We start from the raw sequence: 20,346 nt of genomic DNA, 5'->3' as shown, positions 1-20,346 counted from the left end.
ATTATGTCTCGTGTCCTTAATGAATTTATGCTCCACTAGGTATAAATTTGATTTTAAAGGGTAAAAATTAAAGACAAGGCCATTTGAAGGACAAGCCGTGCAATTTCTTCCAATTATTTAAGGCCCATTTCGATCAATGTGATATTACGTGGTAAAGGTTTTGTAGGAAATTACACCCAATGACCCTGAAAATAGATGACACACAAGTCATCCCCAGGAGAGGAAGTTTTAAGCACCTGGGGTCAGTGGTCCAAGGTAATGGGGAGATTGACGAGGATGCCACACATTGTATTACGGTAGGGGTGAATGAAATAGAGGCTCGCATCCGGTGTTCTGTGAGATAAGAATATACCGCCAAAATTTAAAATTAAGTTCTGTAAAGTGGTGGTTAGACTGATTAAGGTTTGAATTTAAGACAAAGAATTGATCATTTCTAGGTTGTCTGTCCCTGTGTGTGTAGAGTCTGAGATGGCTATGATAGAAATTCAAATTTTGTTTTGGCGAGGAAGAAGGCGCTCAGTTCACTGTTATTTGAAGGCTCAATGGCAATTTGTAGTGGCTTAAGTAGAATAATGTAATTCATTTTAGTTTTAATTTAAATTTTGAAATTTGTGACTTGTGAGTTAGATAGAAATAAAATGGTGGCAACAATTTGTAATATCAAAGTAAAAACAGTGGCTAAGGGTGGCAAAATTAGCACATGAAAACATGAACCGTCCAATCCGTGCAACAACAACAACACACCCAGTGAAATCCCAGAAAGTGGGGTCTGGGGAAGGTAGAGTGTACGCAGATTTTAACCCCACAAATGGATCCAAATTGATTCATGAAAAATATTATTAAAAAAACATTCTTTTTGTTTTATATGTTATATATAGTCATAATAAAAAAGAAAAAAGCTCTATTAGGTACTTAAAAAGTTATAAAAAAACAAATGAGGAAATTAAAACTTAGTAAATGTTAATCAGGTTAAGTTATAAGCCGCTTTTTAGCTCATTTTAGCACAATCCACTTGAGCTCAAGTAATAACCCGCCCTTTTATTAACTCAGCCCAATTTGATTTGCCTAAATTTAGCCCATCCTATCCATATCACACCTAACAGTTGTTGATCTATGGTTCACATGATCCCATGACCCTCCCTAAATCATGTATAATAATGATATGTTCTTTTAAAAAAACATACTTAAATATATAATATGTGCACCTAAGCTCAAAAACATCATATGATGCAATGATTATTGGGTGCACCTCTATAGATGAGGTTGAGAGTTCAAATCTTATATCTATCTTGTTATTTTTTCTTTCTTTTTCTAAAATTTGGCTCACCGTATCGATGGGATATAGCATGTTTGGTATCAGTTCTTGCGTTATTAAGTGCTTTTCTTCTCTTCGTTCTTTTTTTGTTTGGTTTATTCTTTCAAAATCTCCAATCTGACAATTGACATTTGATTTAATCAAAGTAACATTTTATATAATTAAATTAGATGTGCATATTATAACTAGTAGCAATGGAGGATGCATCATATAATGAATGGTTTCAATTGATTTCAAAAAATTTGATACTGGGCATGAGTGTAAAAATTACTATTTTTAAAAAATGAAACTATAATTTCAAAAGTGTAATGAGTTTATAGAAAGTACTGAAAGGTTGAACTGACAAATTTATATTATGAATTCACCTCTTTATAATTGTGCACTCACCTTCTCGAAATTAAATCCTTTTAGTAAAAAGATTGTCACACAAATTGAAAGCTACTTTTAAGAATCACTTGTTCAAATGTTAACTGTTTGATACGTAATATTTATACTTTTCCAAAAATAATGGTAAGATTTGGAATACGAGAATTAAGATTTTTAATTTGTGACATGAGATTTGAATAAATGAGAAAGATGGGTTGACTCCCCGGGATAGATTTAGTGTCATATAAATTGGAATAAACTAATAATATTGCAAAAAAATGACATAAGCACAATTTGTTGCTTATGAATTTGTATTTAGCTAAAATTGAAAAGAAATTTGCCGAACCATCAAATTAGGGGAAAATATTTTATTTGAGTTTAATTTTAGATTAAACACTGAAATGCTTTATAGAATAATTGCCTCTCTATGTGGTAAATTTTAAATTGAACTTTTTTGGTCTTAAAAACTTGAGAAGCATTTACATTTGAGAATTATCAGATACTCAAAGGTTTCTTTCCCTTTTTATATCCATTATTATTTAAGTTTTTCCTAACATATTTTTACTTCCTTTTTATTGAGTTCATCTGTTGTACCGTCTTTTGTGCACAGTTAGGTGCAACTACGTGAAATGGTAAAAAATATTATATGTTTGTCCTTTGTTGGCCCTTGGTATGAATAGGCGGATATACAATTTAGTATATAGGTTCGGCACAATTATGTAATGTTAGGCTAGATCTTGTATATATATTAAGAAATTCACTAAATATTATGTATAATAAACTGAATATCAATTCGCTAGGAGTATATGTTAAGACTTCGGTGGGAAGCATCGAGGATCGAATCACCAGAACCCATAAAAACTTCAAATCTTATATTCACCTCAAAATAGGAATACTAGTTGGAAAAGATGATAGTAGCAAAATGAATAAGGACAGGGAGAAAACTAGTTTTGCAATGTGACAAACAAGTCAACAGAAATATTCACTAATAACTCAAACCCAACCTAACCTAGCTAGAAAGATTAGGACGTGATTAAATAAACCTAACCTAGTAAGTACCTCAGCAGGACAGCAAGAATAAAATATTACTACTTTTTAGCCTCCTAGACGTGTATGTATTCACTCAAAAAACGCACGAGTATAATGGTATCCAAGTTGTCTAAACAATATTCTTGCAGATTTTACATATACTGATAATGGAAAAAAAGTTTACATATCAGTGTAAGTTGACCTCCAACGATAGATTACTTATCATTTATTTTAAATTACAATTACAAATCAATGCTTAGTAAATAGTACTTGCAATTATCTTTTAAGTGATCTAATTGTGTAAAATATCTGTGTTTAGCAATTTCTGTGTTTAGAAAGAAAAAAAAAAAGTAAAGGAAAGGAACATAAAATCTAGTCTCCAAGGGGTATGATTTGATGGATGAGATTCCTTCATCTTTACTAGAGCATACGGGTTTGATCTTGAGAATGGAGAGTAGTAAGGAGCGCTTCTTCCTTTATGGACCCTACGCTACACAAATCTATATTAGTCGGATTAGTGAGTTCTGAATACTAGATGATTATTTATATAAATAAATAAAAAAAAAAAAACAAGTAGTCTCTACCAATTTCTTTCATCCAAACAAAGTACATGAATGTAAAATGAGAGAAAAAGTACCCTTAAGATGGTATAGGAAAACATAGAGTAGGAACAAGATGCAAACTTGAAGTCTTGAAAAGAGTCATTCCAAAAGTTTCACTCATATCAATGTCATCTGGTTTCATTTCTTGAGGCAATTTCCAATCAAAATGATATAGCAAAGCTGCTAATGAAAGTTCCAAATTCAACATTCCAAAAGAAATTCCTGGACATATTCTTCTACCAGCACCAAATGGAATAAACTCGAAATCGTGACCTTTGTAATCCACAGCCACATTTTCAAACCTTTCAGGCTCAAAATTTTCTGGATTTTCCCAACTTTTTGGATCCCTAGAGATTGCCCAATAGTTGATTAAAACTCTAGTATTTTTTGGTATTTCATAGTCATTGACTATGCAGTTTTCCAGGGATTCTTTTGGGAGCAAAAGAGGTACTGGTGGATGAAATCTTAGTGTCTCTTTGATCACCATTTTGATGTAACTTAGTTTGTGTAGATCACTTTCTTCTATTGTTGGCTTCCCTTTTACCATATTTCTAACCTCTTCTTGTGCTTTCATTAGTACTTTTGGATTCTTGATCATCTCTGTCATTGCCCACTCTACTGAATTTGAAGCATTTTCACTTCCAGCTACAACCATCTCCTTTTGTTTTTGCAATGGAAAAGAAACCATGTTAGTCAAATGTGGTAACATAGAGCTTATCAATGGTTAATTCAAACTTCCCTCTATTTGAATTTATGTGACATCATTTGGTCAGACACGAAATCTAAGAAAGATAAGAAGACTTTTGAAACGTGGGGTCTTAAACATGTCATAAAATTTGAGTGGGTATAACAGCTTGTCGTGTACTGATTACGTTTAGTTTTAAATTGTTTTCCGATTTACAAAGGGTCATTTTTTGGAACAGACTGGATACGGAATTTAAGATAAGAAAACTTTTTTTTTTTTTGTAAGACTTTTGAGACGTGTGATCTTAAACATGCCATAACATAATTTGATGGAGACGAAATTTAAGAAAGACGTGATGACTTTTGAAATGTATGATCTTAAACATGTCATAATATTTGTGTGGGTATAGCAGCTTGTCTTTAGGGTAAAATCAGACGTTTAAGCTAAATTGTTTTTCGATTCCAAAAAGGGATCATTCTTTCTGAAACATACTGGAAAAAGAAATGATGCCACGTAAACTGAAAGAGAGGAGTAATAAAATTAGGATGTGGGAACGTGTTAAACTTACCAAGAGAATAGCCTTGATGTTGTCAATGTTCAAAGGCACTTCAAGTTCTCCATTTTCCATAATCCTAAGCAGATCATCAAGTAGATCTTCATCTTCTGGTTTGTTTCTCTTGTTTCTCTCAATATGTTCATCAATAACTCTGCTAATTATGCTATCCATCTCAAGGAAAATTTTATGTATTCTTGATGTCATGCCAGTGGCTAATGCAACAAATGCAAGAGAAGGAAAAAAATCACCAATTTGAAAGCCACTAGCCAATACTGTCCCTTCTTTTGTTGCGGCCCTGAATCTCATTTGATCATCAGTTTTCCTCCCAAATGTGATTCTTGTAGTTATATCATGGTTTAAAGCAAACAACATTTCTGCCATGTTGATCGGTTCTCCGCGGCTACACGAAGCCGCGACGGACCGGAGGAACAGAGTCAGCTCCTCGCGCCTTGCTGGCGCGAACGAGGTGACTCTCCTCGAGCTGAGGAGCTCCAGGATGCAGATCTTCCTCAATTGCCTCCAATACGTACCGTAAGGTGCAAATGCGATATCCGTGTAATTGTAGCCCAAGATTCTCGGTGCGACTAGTTTGGGCCGGCCCGCAAAGGCGAGATCGTTAGCCTTCAAGATCTTTTCAGCAGTATCAGCAGATGAGACAACAATTGTTGGCACCATCCCAAGTTTTAGGTGCATTAAAGGACCATATTTCAAGGCTAAGTCCCTTAATTTTTTGTGGGGTGATGGAGTCATCAACTGGTTTAAATTACCAATAAAAGGCAATTTTGTTGGACCAGGAGGAAGATTTTTTTTGTTCCTCAAACTCCATAGGTGTATGGAGATGAATATTATAAAGGGGATTATTGAGATTTGGCTTAGTTTCAAGGCTCTAAATTCTTCAAGAGAAACTGATTCCATCTTTTTATGTTTTATTGTATCTGAAATGAATTGAGTATTTATCACAGGCTTAGTAACAATATGCCTATATATTAGAGGATGCACCTACTTTTTCTTCACAAAACAAACCAATAAGTTAGCAAAATATTATTATCTGTTAGCATAGTCTGATGTGATGTTTATACATTAGACTATGGAGTGTATAAGAATATTAGCTGCTAATGCCACCAAGTTGATTAACAGCCGCCTAATATTCATTACAGGAATCTCTCTCTTTTCTTTATTTTATATTCCAGCCATTTAAAAAACTGATATTTTTATATCATTATTTTATTTCGAAAAAGAATCACATTTCCAAATTTTGAAAGAGTTTGACTTGTAACTTCTCATTTACCCTTAGTGACAAGATTTTATAGTAATACAAATGTTGCGGAACGTTTAAGATTATAAGTTTCAAAAGTTTTACAACCACATAAATGTTATGGACGTTTAAGATTATAAGTTTCAAAAGTTTTACAACGACATAAATGTTATGGGGTTGATTACTGAGAAGGTAGCTCAATTAATAAAAATTATGCAAGAAAGTCACTTTTCTTTGTTTTGTAACAGAAAAGTCATCTATTTTTGCCATTTCATACAAAGTCAATTAGATTTAATAGTTTGTCATAAGATATAACAGGCTCTCAAACTTGGCCTCTGCTGGCAAGTGTGCCCTCCAAGTTTGGGTGTGCACAAGTAGGCACCTCAACTTCTATAAAGTTGATCACGTACACGTAAACACAAATGCTGGCGTGGCAGTGACGTGGCACATGGATTTTGGAGTGTCTAGATGATCATTTTGTAAGTTGGAGTGTTCAACTGACAAAGTTGAGACAAGTTGAGGTGGCTACTTGTACACACTCAAAATTGGGGGGCATACTTGCCAGCTGAGACCAAGTTTAAGGGCATGTTTATGTATTATGCCAAGATATAAAACATCTTCCTGAGAGAGGAGGAAAGCATCATCATGCAAAAATCTTAAATTAAGTGTAATTAAAGGATAAATATGGGAAGTTAATTATACAACAACAACAACAACGTACTTAGTGAAACCCCACAATGTGAGGTCTAGGGAGGGTAAAGTGTACGCAGACTTTACCCTTACAATGTAGGGAGGCTGTTTCCGAAAGACCCTCGGCTTAAGAGAAAGCATGGCAAAAAAAGTCAGATAAGGACAAGCAATTCAAAGCAATATGAAAATGAAATAGTGAAAGATCAAAATAGGTGAAAAGAGAGTAACCATATAATATTGTTAGAGAAATTAGAATCAATTGCAAGCGTCCAATAAATTTTGTTTGGTGAGTGGACAACATTTAGTTCTCGTGATTCACAGTTACATGTTATTTTTATCCTCTAATCATAAACCCCTTTTGCTTCTATTTCCAAATTTTGTAGCCATAATTAACAAATCTTTTGTTTTTTTCATGCCCATTACTCTTTTTCCTTCTGATCCTTTGCTTTCTGTTCATCCAGAAGAAGAACAATTGCATTGATTTGAAAAGGGTCTATTTGATGAATATTTTTGTTTTAACATAAGGTAATATGATATTCTCCACCTTTTATTCAATAATCATAAGAGTCCTGATTAATTTATAGTTTTGTTGGTGCAACTCCTAACATAAATGACATATTTTTTCTTGGAAATTTTCTCTAGATTTTCTTTATAACACATTTGTTTCTTGTCTGAAGTTGGATTTTATAATGGCTCAAATTAAGCTGTTGGATTTGCATACTCATTGGATTTGTCTGTTATTTAGATTAAGCATAGCCTTCTATATTCTTTTTTCACCTTTATGAGCTAGAAACTCTCTCACTAATGTTGCTTTCTTGATCTATTTGTCATGTGTTTATTTTTTTATATTTTGATCTCCCTAATTGAAAATCTTGGCTCCGCTATAGTTAGTATATTTAGTGTTTTTCGACTGGATTGTTGAAACAACTAGTGATTTCAAACATGTAAAAATTTAACAATTTTTGGACATGTAAACAAATGTAAACAAATAGTTATAACAACATCGTTTGTTCCGATATCTTTTGATTGTTATAGCGAAATGTTTTTATAGAGAAGATATAATACTCCCTCCATTTCAATTTATGTGAACCCATTTGACTGGGCACGACATTTAAGAAAGAGTAAAGACTTTTGAAACTTGTGGTTCAAAATAAGTCTTGAATATTTGTGTGGCTGTAAATCATTTCATAAAGTGAATTTGTTTCCAAATTAGGAAAGAGGTCATTCATTTTAGCACGGACTAAAAAGGAAATAGGTTCACATAAATTGAAACAGAGGGGGTATAATATAATATGAAGAATCGATTTCACAGAAAACATGGTTGTTACAGTGAAATGTTGTTATAGAGGATGACTGTTATAAAGAAGTCTGACTAATGCCATGCACAATACAAGGTTATCTCATGAACAATATTTTGACCAACAAAAGATTGAAACTTAATATATGAGAAGTTCAGAAAGAATGCAATCATATGCAGAGGAATATCTGAGATTGATGTTAAAGAACGGATAATGCTCGCGAGTTTCAAATGTATGAACTTATATTTCGCCACGTACTTTGCTAGAAATTGTAGTTGATTTTTAATTTACATTACCCTGATTGCAGTTCGACTTGGTACTTAAAATCATGTCATTTTGAGCTATCATGGCGAATGGCAATGTTGAAGAACCTCTACTACGAGGCCATGTAAATTCATCAATTCGATTTAGTGATATAAACTCTTTTAAACGAAGACGGCCTCAATCTAGCAGCACTTGTTGTACTATCAGTCATACACAGACAAATAATGAGGAATCCCTTCATTACCCTGAGTTCATTTCATCAAAGAGTTTTAGGCTCAGAGATGTACTATTATTTTTGGCTGCCTATATAGGAATTGGAGCGATTTGTTTCTTCATCATTAGCGATCAAATCGAAGGAAAAAAGACTAATGGAATTCTTGATGCAATATATTTGTGTATTGTAACAATGACCACTGTTGGATATGGTGATCTAGTTCCTAAAAGCGTCTTAGCTAAGCTTCTCGCCTGCATTTTTGTGTTCACCGGTATGGCTCTTGTTGGATTTGTTCTGAGTAAAGCTGCCGATAGTTTTCTTGAGAGGCAGCAAATCCTTTTTCTCAAGGCAATAAAAATGAGGAAAGATTGCACTAGCTCAACTGAGGTCATGAAAGAAGTTGAAACGAACATCGAAAAATACAAGTTTGTAAGTGCCTTGGCACTTCTTCTTGCACTTACTATGCTTGGAACAGTTTTTTTGTGCCAAGTTGAGGATTTGAGTTTGTTTGATGCTTTTTACTGTGTTTGTGCCACTATTACTACTCTGGGGTATGGAGACAAGAGCTTTTCGACAAAATGGGGGCGTTTGTTCGCTTCTTTTTGGATATTGATGAGTACTATTTGTTTGGGACAGTTATTTTACTCCCTAGCCGAATTATATACAGAACAAAGGCGAAAATCTATGTTCAGATGGGTTCTAACTCGTGAGTTGACAAATTCAGACCTCCAGGCTGCAGATCTTGATCATGATAGTGAAGTGAGGTAAGCTGTTATATATAAGTTGATATTTCGAGTTCAATGGACTTAGCGAAACGAAAGATAGAACACAACAGAAGAAAAATATCTAAATAGGCGATAAAATTAGTTGGGAATATGTTTTAGTCATGTTAGATAGTTTACGAGAGGGGAGCCATGGCCCGTAAAAGTTATTGCGTGTAACCAGGAGGTCACGGGTTCAAGTTGAGGAAATAGCATCTTGCAAAAATGTAAAGTTGCGTAAATAAGACTTAATGTGGTCTGGTCTTTCCTCGTACCCGCACATAGCTGGTGCTTAGTGCACCGGGCTGCCCTTTTAATACGTTTACGTTCTTATACTTTCTAAGATCAGTCCCTTAGCCCTATGCCAATAAAAAGGGATATAGAACTTCTAGTACTTTTAACCTTTTCTTTAATTGACATAATATTGGTCATATGTGTATGAGTTTAAATGGAGAAACACGGTTAGTGAGGATTCATATAGCTGACTAGAACTGAGGCATATTTGTTGCTGTTGTTTTGCGTTCAAGTTTTTTGTGCTACATTCTAATTATCGCTTTCATTTTCTTCATCCAGTGCTGCAGAATTTATTGTCTATAAACTTAAAGAGTTGGGGAAGATAACTGAGGAAGACATCTCTGTAGTCATGGAGAGCTTCAAAATGCTTGATGTTGATCATTCAGGCACATTGACTGAAAAAGATATTGCACTATTACAGCAATCGTCTAGATCCAAAAGCTGATAAAACACCCCTCTTAACATATTCTGTTTTGTTCATAGCTGATAGAACTACCTGGAATTGCTTAGAAAATTTTGCACATTTCAAATTTCAATCTTATACATTTGGTGTTTAGAAAAAGACCATAAACATATTCAAGAATCAAGAACCTGTAACAGTTTCAAACAATTGGAGAACGCAAGTTTAAGGCATGTTAAATTTGAACTGGATTGAGACAAGTGTTACATTTCCAATATCAACTTTTATTTAAGAAGACATAGTTATGTTATTTCAAGTGTTTTAGCTCATTTAATCGCTTCCATTTTGACAAGAATGTATCGTTTTATCTAATTTTCTTCACAATTTTAAAATATTGAGAAAAATGTAAGTTAATGCATGTGATATTTGAACTGGACCTTGAAGACGAATTTACATTTCTACCATCTTAGTAGCTCTTTAAACATGACAAGAATGTACATTTATACAATCGTTTACTATAAACTTGCCACCGTACTAAATTTCAATAAAGTTAAATTGATTTTTAGTGCCCTTAAATATTGTTCCATTTGAGAATAGTTATTTATACATTTAAGTGGATTTATTATTAAAAATACGGACTTTTGTGCCTAAGCTACAAGAGGCTCTAGATATATGTTATAGTCCAATAAAGTGAGCAATTAAATATGACAAGAACGTACTTTTATCAATCATTTACTATAAGAAACACAAGAACTTTTCAATCTAAAAACGGGACGGAAGGAGTAACATTTTTAGTACAAGAAAGGTCCAAATTGTTTCACAGGATAAATTATTTACACATTTTAAGTGAATTTATTAATAGAAATACATAGTTCTGGCCTAAGCTACTGGATTCTACCGAACCCGTACTCTGGCTCCGCCCCGAACCCTTGACGGCGACAGTATATCAGAAGTCTTCAAGTTGCTGCTGCTCTTGGTGCCCTGCAAGAAAATTCAATAGTGATCCTTCACTTTCTTTTCCATTTGAGAATTCAACAGCTAGTGGTGGTACATTGTTGAAGGCTAATATTGTGAGCAAAAGAATAGTTGTGGAAAGGACAAGAGGCCAGAAATAAGAGAGAATATTAGGTGCAAACACAAAGAAGAAAGTTATAAAGATTGATGCAGAAATCAATATGACAATGCTATTCTTGAAATGCAAGAGCTTGGCAAAGATTTCCATATTGGAGTTGGTTTAGAGATTTAATCAGACACAAGATGGATATTCTGAAAAAACAGGGGGGAGACAAGCAGAGGTTTTTGTCTTTGTGCTAAGATTCTTTGTTCAAAGTTACAAGATTTTGTTTTGTGTCCAAATTGTTTCACAAGCAATCCTAATCTTTGATACCTTTGCATTCAGTTTGTCTTGTCTAAATAAATGGATTATGTGAGTCTAAATTGCCTTAGATTTCTTTATGTTGAGGGATATGCTAAGATTAAAAAAAATGTGAGAACGGGAAACTTCTTAACCTAGGCTTCCTAGTAATATTGTTGAGGAATGTTAAAATCACAATCATGTCCATTGTCCTAATTTCTTTTCAGTATTGCATATTGAAATTGTGGACTCAAGGAAGGCAGGCATAAATTAACTTTGGAAAGGCTACTACGGATCTTATTTTTTCCCTTTGAGGTGGACACGAAGGATTTTTCATCGGGGGAGGTTCGAAAAAAAACAAAAGCTAAATATAAAAAACTATGTTGTCCTTATGGGATCAAACCTAAGATGTTAGAGGAAAGTACAATTTTGAACACCGAGTAATACATAGATTAAAATTTGGACCATTTTCGCATTTGTTGGGGATGTTCAATATGTACATAAACACTAAAATTCTTTCTTTTTCCTCCGTATATACAGATATAATTTTTTCGGGTATTCGGGTAAAGAATAAAAAATGTCCGTTAAAGCTCACGAGATAAGGTTTCTAGATACCTATCAATTAGTTCCAAAAAGCGGCTAGGATCTAACTAGAATTTCATTCCAATTTCAATATTATTGAACTTGTCTCGAAGCGGTGATTCCACAAAGTCGTATCCCTTTAATTGCTTAGAGGAAACTGCTTTTTTTGTGGAAGTGTTGTTTATTCTTTTAATTGATTGAGTTTTAGAGGAAATTTTGTGGACCAAAGCAATTGCTATAAAAAGTAGGGAAAATGGTAAAATTTATTTCAATATTATCGAAAATTGAGCGAGGACAAAGTCTTATTTTTTTTCCCTTTGACCTTTAATGAGGCTCCAACATGAAGGTAATTTTAAATCATAAAAAATTGAGGCATATATTTGAACTTTTTTTTTTTTGTGAAGATTTCATTGGAGTTCAGTTTATGATAAAGGCAAATACGAGACCCGAAAGTGTAATGGAAAGTAAAATTGAACAATTTCGAGTAATAGATAGATCAAAATTTGGACATTTTTCCTGAAAATACTTTGTTGGGGTTCTCTGAAGTTGGTTCAAATTTTGCCTTTCAAAACATTGGACTAAAATTCAATTTCTTTTTCCTTAAAAGGACAAATAGAGAGAAAATAAACTGAAAGATAATAAAGAAACAAAGTGATAGCTACCTCTGCAGAGCTAAGTCTTAATTTGGAGGTTTTTGCCTTAAATTTGGTGAGATATTTTAAGCATATATACACATCAATACCTACTACGAAGACATTGCCCTTAATGTTGTGCTAGTCCATTGATAAAAATTTGACCCTTTGACACAATGTCATTAGTGCATATATTCAATCACATTAATTATCAACAAAAGCATCATCAGGTTACATTAATGACCAAATAGCCTTGCTGTTAGTGGTTTGTAACAGGTCATATATAAGGTATATCAGTTAAGCAAACATCAAAATGATGATTTACTAGACAATTTTGAAATTTTAGGGTTCGATAATGTGCACTAACATCATGAGATAAATAGGATCTATTCCAATTTATATTATTCTTTTTTCTTTTCTTTGTTTGTACCAAAAAGAATGATCTTTTTAAAACTTTAAAAATAATTTAACTTAAATTTCTCATTTTCTTTAATGACATGGCTTTATAATTATACTGATGTTATTGACATACATGTTAACGATCACAAATTTTAAAGGTTTATGACATGTTAAGATTATAAGTTTAAAAAATTCTCCATTTTTTCTTAAATTTCCTGCCTAATCGAACTGTATCACATAAAATGAAACTGAGGGACTATCTTTTATTTTGTTTTCAATTTTCTGAGGAGGGGATAGAGAAAGAACAGAACAAATAGATTTAAAAAAAAAAGACTTTTCTACTTAATTACTGCAAATTTAATTTATGTAATTTCAATTCTACATGACCATAATACGAGTAGTTTGAATCTTAATCCCTTTTTTTTTTTCTTTTTTTCTTTTTTTGCGTGAAAAAAGTTCTTTCAGGCATTGGAAACTAGCTCTTATTTCTTTAATTAGTTTGATTTATATGTCAACGGAGGTTAATTAAGATAATGGACTCCTAATAAACAAGAAAGAAAGTACTTAAGGCATCAATAATGGAGTGATAAATACGTAATATATAAAAACAAAAAGAGACCAAAAGGAAAGGAAAAGAAGGAAGAATTATTAGGAAATCAAGATTAGAACAAATTCCTTATCACAATTTACCTACTTAAAGTTAATTATTAAAAGATATTATAACCTATTAGGTAGAAATTATTGAAACCTTTACAGCTTAGCTTGAAACCCCATTGAGTTCACTTTCAGAATTATGAATAGGGAATTTCATTACATAAATGATAAATGTAGAAAAGAAGCCCCACTAATTTCTTTTAGTACTATAAAATATTGTGATTTCATTAATAATTAATGTAGAAAAGAAAACTCATTTGCCAATCAAGACATGTTTGATTATTTTGTAATCTTATTGCTTTTTTTTTCTTTCATTTAATTTTAAAATTATTTGAATCAATACTTGTTTTGAACATTAATATCACGACATTTGTTTTTTGAGTGAAATTTATTAGCACCTGGAGTTTACCTCAAATCAATATACTTATGACATGTTTTTTCTACATACTGTTTTAGCACCCAACTATGATCTATTAATTTGCATTTTTATCTTATTTATTACTTAATCTATATTAATGTAGCGTAAAATCTATATTAATTTAGCGTCAATATTAAGTGCGTGTAAGTTTTCACCAATTTTTTCTGTGTACTCTCTTTATTTTAGAGGTCCTTTTTTTTTTTTTTTTTTTTTTTCTTTGCCTCACTAAAACTTTGATCATGCACAATTTGAATAATGCCATTTGCCAAGTGCCATCCAACTATCAGAAGCTTTATATATTATATCTACTAGAGAAGTATCAGAATATGGTTTTTTCTTTGCTCTTATCTTCAACTATATTCTATATATCATTCATACTTAAAAAGCAACAAAGTTTGTTTATGCACTTTAAAGCAACTCAGTTTGAACCCCTTTTCAATTATTTATCATCAACACCTCATTTTCTTTGTATTTTATCAATGATTTCAAGATTTTTAAGGAGTGTTTAACGTTTAAGCAATTTATTTTCGTCTAGTCTTAAGTGAGAAGAGCTTTCCATCACTGTTTAGAGATTATGTTTGGAAAATGTCACATCAATCCCCAAGTTTTCATAGATGATTGTCGTTGTACATTTTTATCTCTCAACCATAGGTCTCGAGTTTGAATCTTAAAAATGAAGAAAGTATTAGTAGGGAGAGTTTCCCCCTTAAATGAGTCCATAGCAGCACATATTTGGATTAATCGGGCATCTGGAGCATTTTCCTTTGTAATGGAGCCCACACGGTGTGATCTATATTAGTCAGGGCCAGTGGTCTCAACTACCAGACGGTGTATTCGCGCCCTATGAATGAAGATATTTCTGATAGAGAACGTATCCCCCTTTAAAAGGACCCTATACAACGAGTCTGAATTAATCGGGTCAGCAAGTTATGGACACCACATAGTTCAACCAACCAAAAAAAAAAAAAAAAAAGAGGAATGTCTTTCCTTAAAAGGAAAAAAGGGGGCAAAATAGAAAAAGAAAAGAGCTCTATTGTAGAAATGAAACTTGATTACCTAACACCCCCTTTCTGCTTAAGGAAAGCTTCAAAAAGCAAAGTCCAGACAAGTGTAGGACAACATAGCCTTTATTCCCTAGCATTTTGTCTTGTTTAGTTTAAAGTTCACTATTTTTTTAATAATATTTCTTGAACCACATTTTTAAAATACTTTCTTTATAATTTTGTTCCACTAAAGACAATCTTCAAGAATATGTTACAGCTAAACCATACCAATTAATAAGAGCACAAGAGAAGAATGTGAAGCATATAGAGATACTGTTCCATACAATCATTAGTATCTTTTTTAAAGTTGAGTAGTTAAATTAAACTAGGAAAAAGAATGTGGAATTGAAATATTATATAGTAGTCTTTCACTAAAAAAATAAAATTAAAACTGACTAAGCTGGTTTTGATTTGTTATTTTCTGAGGTTTGCTTCACAAGAAGGGAAGTCCATTCTCTTAAGTCCACTCAATTTCTTTATATAAGTAATGGACACTTCAAATAGCTACAATTACAAAGTCCTACAAGCATCTTAGCTCTTTCTTAGTACCTTTAAGTTCCAAGTATTGCACATTTGCACTATAGTTAGAAGTTATAGCAACACAAGAGAAAAGAAAAAAAAAACAAACAAAAAGAAATGTCAGGCTTTTATGAAGTTTGTGCTGAGGAACTTTTCCATGTTCATCCTGATCCTGTTATCTTGGAACTCAACAACTTGCAGAACCAACTCAAAGGTTAAAAACTACTTTTAGTATTCACTTTCTGTTGTGCTTCTTGATTTTGTTTCTAGCTGGTGTAATTGCCATGACAGAATTATGTCTTTGGTAAAAGTCATAGATGTTCATTTTTAAGAATCTTCTTTCCTCAATATGAAAGGGAGTCTTGGCGCGGCGTTAAAAAGGTGCCGCCGTGCGATTAGGAGGTCATGGGTTCAAGCCGGCGGAAAAGGGCTGTCAGGTACACTAAGCTTCCGCTTATGAGAGTCGGCGGAGGACCCCATTGGGTATATGTACATGGTCTTATCTTGCATTTCAATCAGAGGTTGTTTCCGCCGTTTGAACCCTTGACCGCCGTATCACATGGCGTCAACTATTACCGTTGTGCCAAGGCTCCCCTCTATGTTCATTAGAAGCGGAGCCTTGGCGCAACAATAAAAAGTTGCCTCCGTTTGACCAGGAGGTTACGGGTTCAATCTGCGTAAACAGCCTCCGGCAGAAATGCGAGGTAAGGTTGTGTACATAAGACCTAAGTGGTCCGGCCCTCTGAACTCCACACATAGCGGAGCTTAGTGCACCATGCTGCCCCTTCTTTTTCTTTTCTTTTCTCAGTATCTAACATGTTCCACTGATGAATTCTTTTTGTTATTACTTTCGTAGTTGGAATGGTTTCGACATATGATCAGTAACAGTAGTTGCTATAGAGGAGTTAACAAGTCTCTGTGTGTTCTGTGCTACTAGTCTACCTAAGATGTTAAAGACAAGCTTACATCATTCTGTTTACCAAAAGCTTTCAAATTCAATATGAAACATGTTTGATCTCTTTTTATTCTTGTGAAACAAAGAGACTAGCTTTCCTTTTTTCCTTCCTTTCAAACAGCTAGTGGCTAAGTTGTTCGGATGCTCCAAAAATGTTGTCGTGCCCTTATAGGATCCTGTAAAAAGACACTACTTTTGGAGGATCAGGGACATGCTATCGAGGATAGAACCTTTTGACCGCACATCACTTTTTTATGGGATGACATTTTTGAAGAAGAAATCCATCCTAGTCGAGCAACATAAGTTAGTGGCACTTTCAGTCAGCAGGGCAACAATTGAAAATTTAACAGTACAGAGAACTGTTAGATCATAAGCACTAAGTTTTTAGCTATGTCCTTTTAACTTTCCATGCACCAGTCATCTGAGAAGTACCTTGGTAAAACAATTCAATAAATTTGGTATTTTTCTAAATTTGTTCTGATTCTGTCTGTCCAGTTTGTCTTAAAAATAGGCCAAATTATAAGGCTAACACCGAAATGATCTTAGCGATTAGGTAAAACTTGCATTTTCGTTATAATCATCACATTGTTTTTGGCTTAAACGACTTGCTAAAGTCCTAATTTCAGCTGTAGTATAGTACTATTTTTGGTAACTGTCTTTTCTGAAGCTTCGGCGGATAGATGTGCATGCCTATAACACACTGCATACGGATATAAGAGCGGAATTTAGCTATTGAATTTCAATTCTTCATGTGCATTTCATCAGAGAAGGATCGAGAATTGGGAGCAGCGCGAAGTGAAATTAAGGCTTTGAAAGCAACTGAAGTCCTCAAAGACAAAGCTCTTGGAGAGGTACTCTCAGAATAATCTATCAAGTCTCTATTTGATTTTCTATTTCGCATACATTTTCTTGTTATACTTTAGCTACATATTGTGTTGATAAATTCAATTCCTATTTTCGACAGCTCAGAAGTGAATTTCAAAAATTGGAGGGAAGGCTGAAAATCGGCGAAACACTTCTTGAACAAAAGGTATACTAATCAAAAGCAACCATTTCTTTGCCAAAAAGGCATATAAATTATTGGCTATGACTTCAAATGCAGAATCTTGATATCAAACAACTCGCTAATGAGAAGAAAGAAGCACTGGCTGCACAATATGCTGCCGAAACAGCTCTTAGAAGAGTATATGCTGATCAGAAGGATGATGATTTTCCTTATCTCGAGTCCATTATTTCTCCCCTTGAGGCAGAGATAAAGATGTATAAGAATGAGGTACTTTGCTTTAAAATGATAAAACTCATTCCAAATGCTTCATTTTTCAAAATGCTTTGGCAAGCGTTAACTTGTTTTTCCTGGTCATTTTTTAGATTGCAGCATTACAAGAGGATAAAAGGGCTTTGGATAGACACACTAAGTCAAAAGAGGCGGCGTTGCTTGAAGCAGAAAGGATATTAAAAAGTGCTTTAGAAAGGGCATTAATAGTAGAGGAGATTCAAAATCAGAACTTTGAGCTTAGAAGACAGATCGAAATCTTTCAGGTAGGAGTTTCAACCCAGTCCATCCTGTAAAGCCGGAAAATTACAATGTATATACAACGTCAAAATTATATAGTAGATGTTGAATCCTCTTGGCTTCTTCGTTTGTTTACTTTATATTTTGAATCCCTTTAATGAAAATCCTGGCCTAATATGAATTTCGCTCAATGAAGGAGGAAAACAAAATACTTGATAAGACAAACCGTCAAAAGATTCTTGAGGTGGAAAAGCTAAGCCAAACCATTATAGAACTTGAGGAGGCAATTCTTGCTGGAGGAGCAGCAGCTAATACACTTCGTGACTACAAACGACGAATTTCTGAATTACAAGTAAAAAACATGCAGTAACATATTTAGTAATACTACTAAACAACTATGTTATAGAGCATATATAAGACATGAGGATTTCCAAATCTTGTAGGAGGAGAAGAGGACGTTGGAAAGGGAACTAGCAAGAGTTAAGGTTTCAGCAAACCGAGTTGCAACTGTCGTGGCAAACGAGTGGAAAGATGAGAATGACAAAGTCATGCCTGTAAAACAGTGGCTAGAAGAAAGAAAGCTGTTGCAGGTCATTAAAGCAAAATATTGTGCGACTTAAGAAGCAGTTTGGTCATAGAAATCTTTTCGGCTTTTCAAAACATTGTTTGGTTTTACATTGGACTGACCTTTTGGTTAGTTGTTGAAGATTCTGGTCAAGACCGATTTTCAAGTAAAAAATCTTTTTCTGCTCAAAAAACTTTAACTTTTTATTCAAGTGAAATGCATGTCCAAAGACAACTTCAACTTCCAAATACCTTTTTTCAACTTCAACTTCAGAAACTCTTTTTTCCAAATTTTAACCAAATATATGTCCAAACTCCTAGTAAGTGTTTTTTTTTTTTTTTTTTTTTTTTTTTTTTTGAGGTAACTTATCAGTTAAGACTTATTGAGATACTTTTTACCTTTGTGTTATATAGGCAGAGATGCAAAGACTGAGAGACAAATTAACCATATCAGAGAGAACAGCCAAGGCAGAAGCACAACTCAAGGTGAGCTTTTCGACACGATTCTTGAAACTAACTTAATGTGTTTTATGCTCATCCAGTAAAAAATTTGCTATAGGATAAGCTAAAATTGAGGCTCAAAACACTCGAACAAGGCTTGAAGCAAGCGTTCAACGTCTCTGTCAAACCTAATGGATCCCCAAAACCTCAAAAGACTAAACACTATCTTGGAAATAACTTGGTAAAGAAGAGTTTATGGACTTCTCGAAATAAGAATGTTGAGAGTGCTGGAAAGGAAAATGCAGAAATGAAGGAGAATTCTATTGTGGATATAAACAGCAACGAAATCACAGAGGCGCATAAGATCAAGAACCGAGGAGATGATCAGGAAGAAAATAAGACTAATGGATGCAGCCAGAGTGATAACGACGATACGGTATCTGGTTTTTTGTATGACAGGCTACAGAAAGAGGTTATCTGTTTAAGGAAGTTTTGTGAGACAAAAGAGTCAGCTTTGAATACTAAAGATGAAGAAATTAAGGTGAAATATTACCATAAAACAAAAATCTTTTGCTCTTTTTCATCTTAAAGTCCTTAACACACAACTTATCATCTTCCTTTTATCATTTTTATCAATCTGGTTGGTTTTTTACAGAAGCTAATGAAGAAGATTGAGACGTTGTCGAAAGCTATAGAAGTTGAAGCAAGAAAACGAAAAGTGAAGCAACAAGGTCAGTGTATTTTTTCCATTTGTTTGGTGTTTTCATATGCTATGTTGCTCGGATCCTCCAAAAATGTCACTAGATGTGTGTCGGATCCTCCAAAAGTTATGCATTTTTTGGAGGATCTAACACGGGCGCGACATTACTTGAGGATCCGAGCAACATAGCTTATTTGTACAGAATCATTGGACTATATTAATTTTAAAGATGGTCTAAATTTGAATTAGGATCATGAAAACATCTTGAAGATTCATGTAGTGACAGAGAAACGTGGAGCTACTATCTTGATTCATCAGTCAGATTCTTGCATTTCTTGTATATACAAAGAGTGGAAGTGATTAAGGAATAAAGATCAAATTCATTTGTAATGTGCAATGTAAAGTGAATGACTAATTCTGTCACAACTGGAGTGTAATTCTTTTTGTTTTAGTTACTTATTTGTATAGTTATTCTCAGCTTTAGATTCAGATGAATAAGAATAATTGGAAGTTTGATTGTTTTTGCTAATACTCACAACTCTTAGAGCAGAGTGGTTCTTGATTTCTGTAATGGAGTATTATTTTGTCAAGGAATAGACTATTAGTATTAACATTATATAAATGTGCACCATTAGAAGAAGAAGTGAAACTATTAATCTTAAGTGGAGACAACAACTCATCCCCTCAATTAATGTGGAACACTTAGCCCACGGATGCCTCGTGTATGGTGCGTGGACGATATAACATGAGGGCCGAACAATGGATAAATCAAGAATTTCGATAGATCTGCTCTGATATCACTTCAAGAAAATAGACACTGGGCCTAACTCTACCCTATAAAGC

The 20,346-nt window shown here is 33.7% G+C and overlaps 3 protein-coding genes across 3 annotated transcripts; 2 read left to right on the top strand and 1 right to left on the bottom strand.

Annotated features, from left to right (window-relative positions):
• Positions 1 to 3,282: 3,282 nt before the first annotated feature.
• LOC132061010 (premnaspirodiene oxygenase-like) lies at positions 3,283 to 5,452 on the bottom strand. The gene is made up of 2 exons (XM_059453893.1): positions 4,566 to 5,452; positions 3,283 to 3,970 (listed from the first exon to the last, which is right to left on the bottom strand). Exons 1-2 carry the CDS (start codon positions 5,301 to 5,303, stop codon positions 3,350 to 3,352), a joined length of 1,359 nt encoding a protein of 452 aa, XP_059309876.1. The 5' UTR covers positions 5,304 to 5,452; the 3' UTR covers positions 3,283 to 3,349.
• A 1,093-nt stretch (positions 5,453 to 6,545) lies between these two features.
• Positions 6,546 to 9,841, top strand: LOC132061009 (two-pore potassium channel 1-like). The gene is made up of 3 exons (XM_059453892.1): positions 6,546 to 7,023; positions 8,104 to 9,038; positions 9,609 to 9,841. The coding sequence occupies exons 2-3, from the start codon at positions 8,143 to 8,145 to the stop codon at positions 9,772 to 9,774; spliced, it is 1,062 nt and encodes a 353-aa protein (XP_059309875.1). The 5' UTR covers positions 6,546 to 7,023; positions 8,104 to 8,142; the 3' UTR covers positions 9,775 to 9,841.
• Positions 9,842 to 15,099: 5,258 nt separating this feature from the next.
• LOC132060357 (microtubule-associated protein 70-5-like) lies at positions 15,100 to 20,007 on the top strand. Its single transcript, XM_059453377.1, has 11 exons — positions 15,100 to 15,544; positions 17,051 to 17,136; positions 17,250 to 17,315; positions 17,388 to 17,558; positions 17,654 to 17,824; positions 17,995 to 18,150; positions 18,242 to 18,388; positions 18,777 to 18,848; positions 18,922 to 19,344; positions 19,459 to 19,534; positions 19,753 to 20,007. The coding sequence occupies exons 1-11, from the start codon at positions 15,448 to 15,450 to the stop codon at positions 19,758 to 19,760; spliced, it is 1,473 nt and encodes a 490-aa protein (XP_059309360.1). The 5' UTR covers positions 15,100 to 15,447; the 3' UTR covers positions 19,761 to 20,007.
• Positions 20,008 to 20,346: the final 339 nt, after the last annotated feature.

This window comes from Lycium ferocissimum, chromosome 6, assembly GCF_029784015.1.
Source record: "Lycium ferocissimum isolate CSIRO_LF1 chromosome 6, AGI_CSIRO_Lferr_CH_V1, whole genome shotgun sequence".
NCBI classification, from domain to species: Eukaryota; Viridiplantae; Streptophyta; class Magnoliopsida; order Solanales; family Solanaceae; genus Lycium; species Lycium ferocissimum.
Note: the sequence above shows the minus strand (reverse complement) of the source record. Positions and strands in the feature narration are given on the sequence as shown.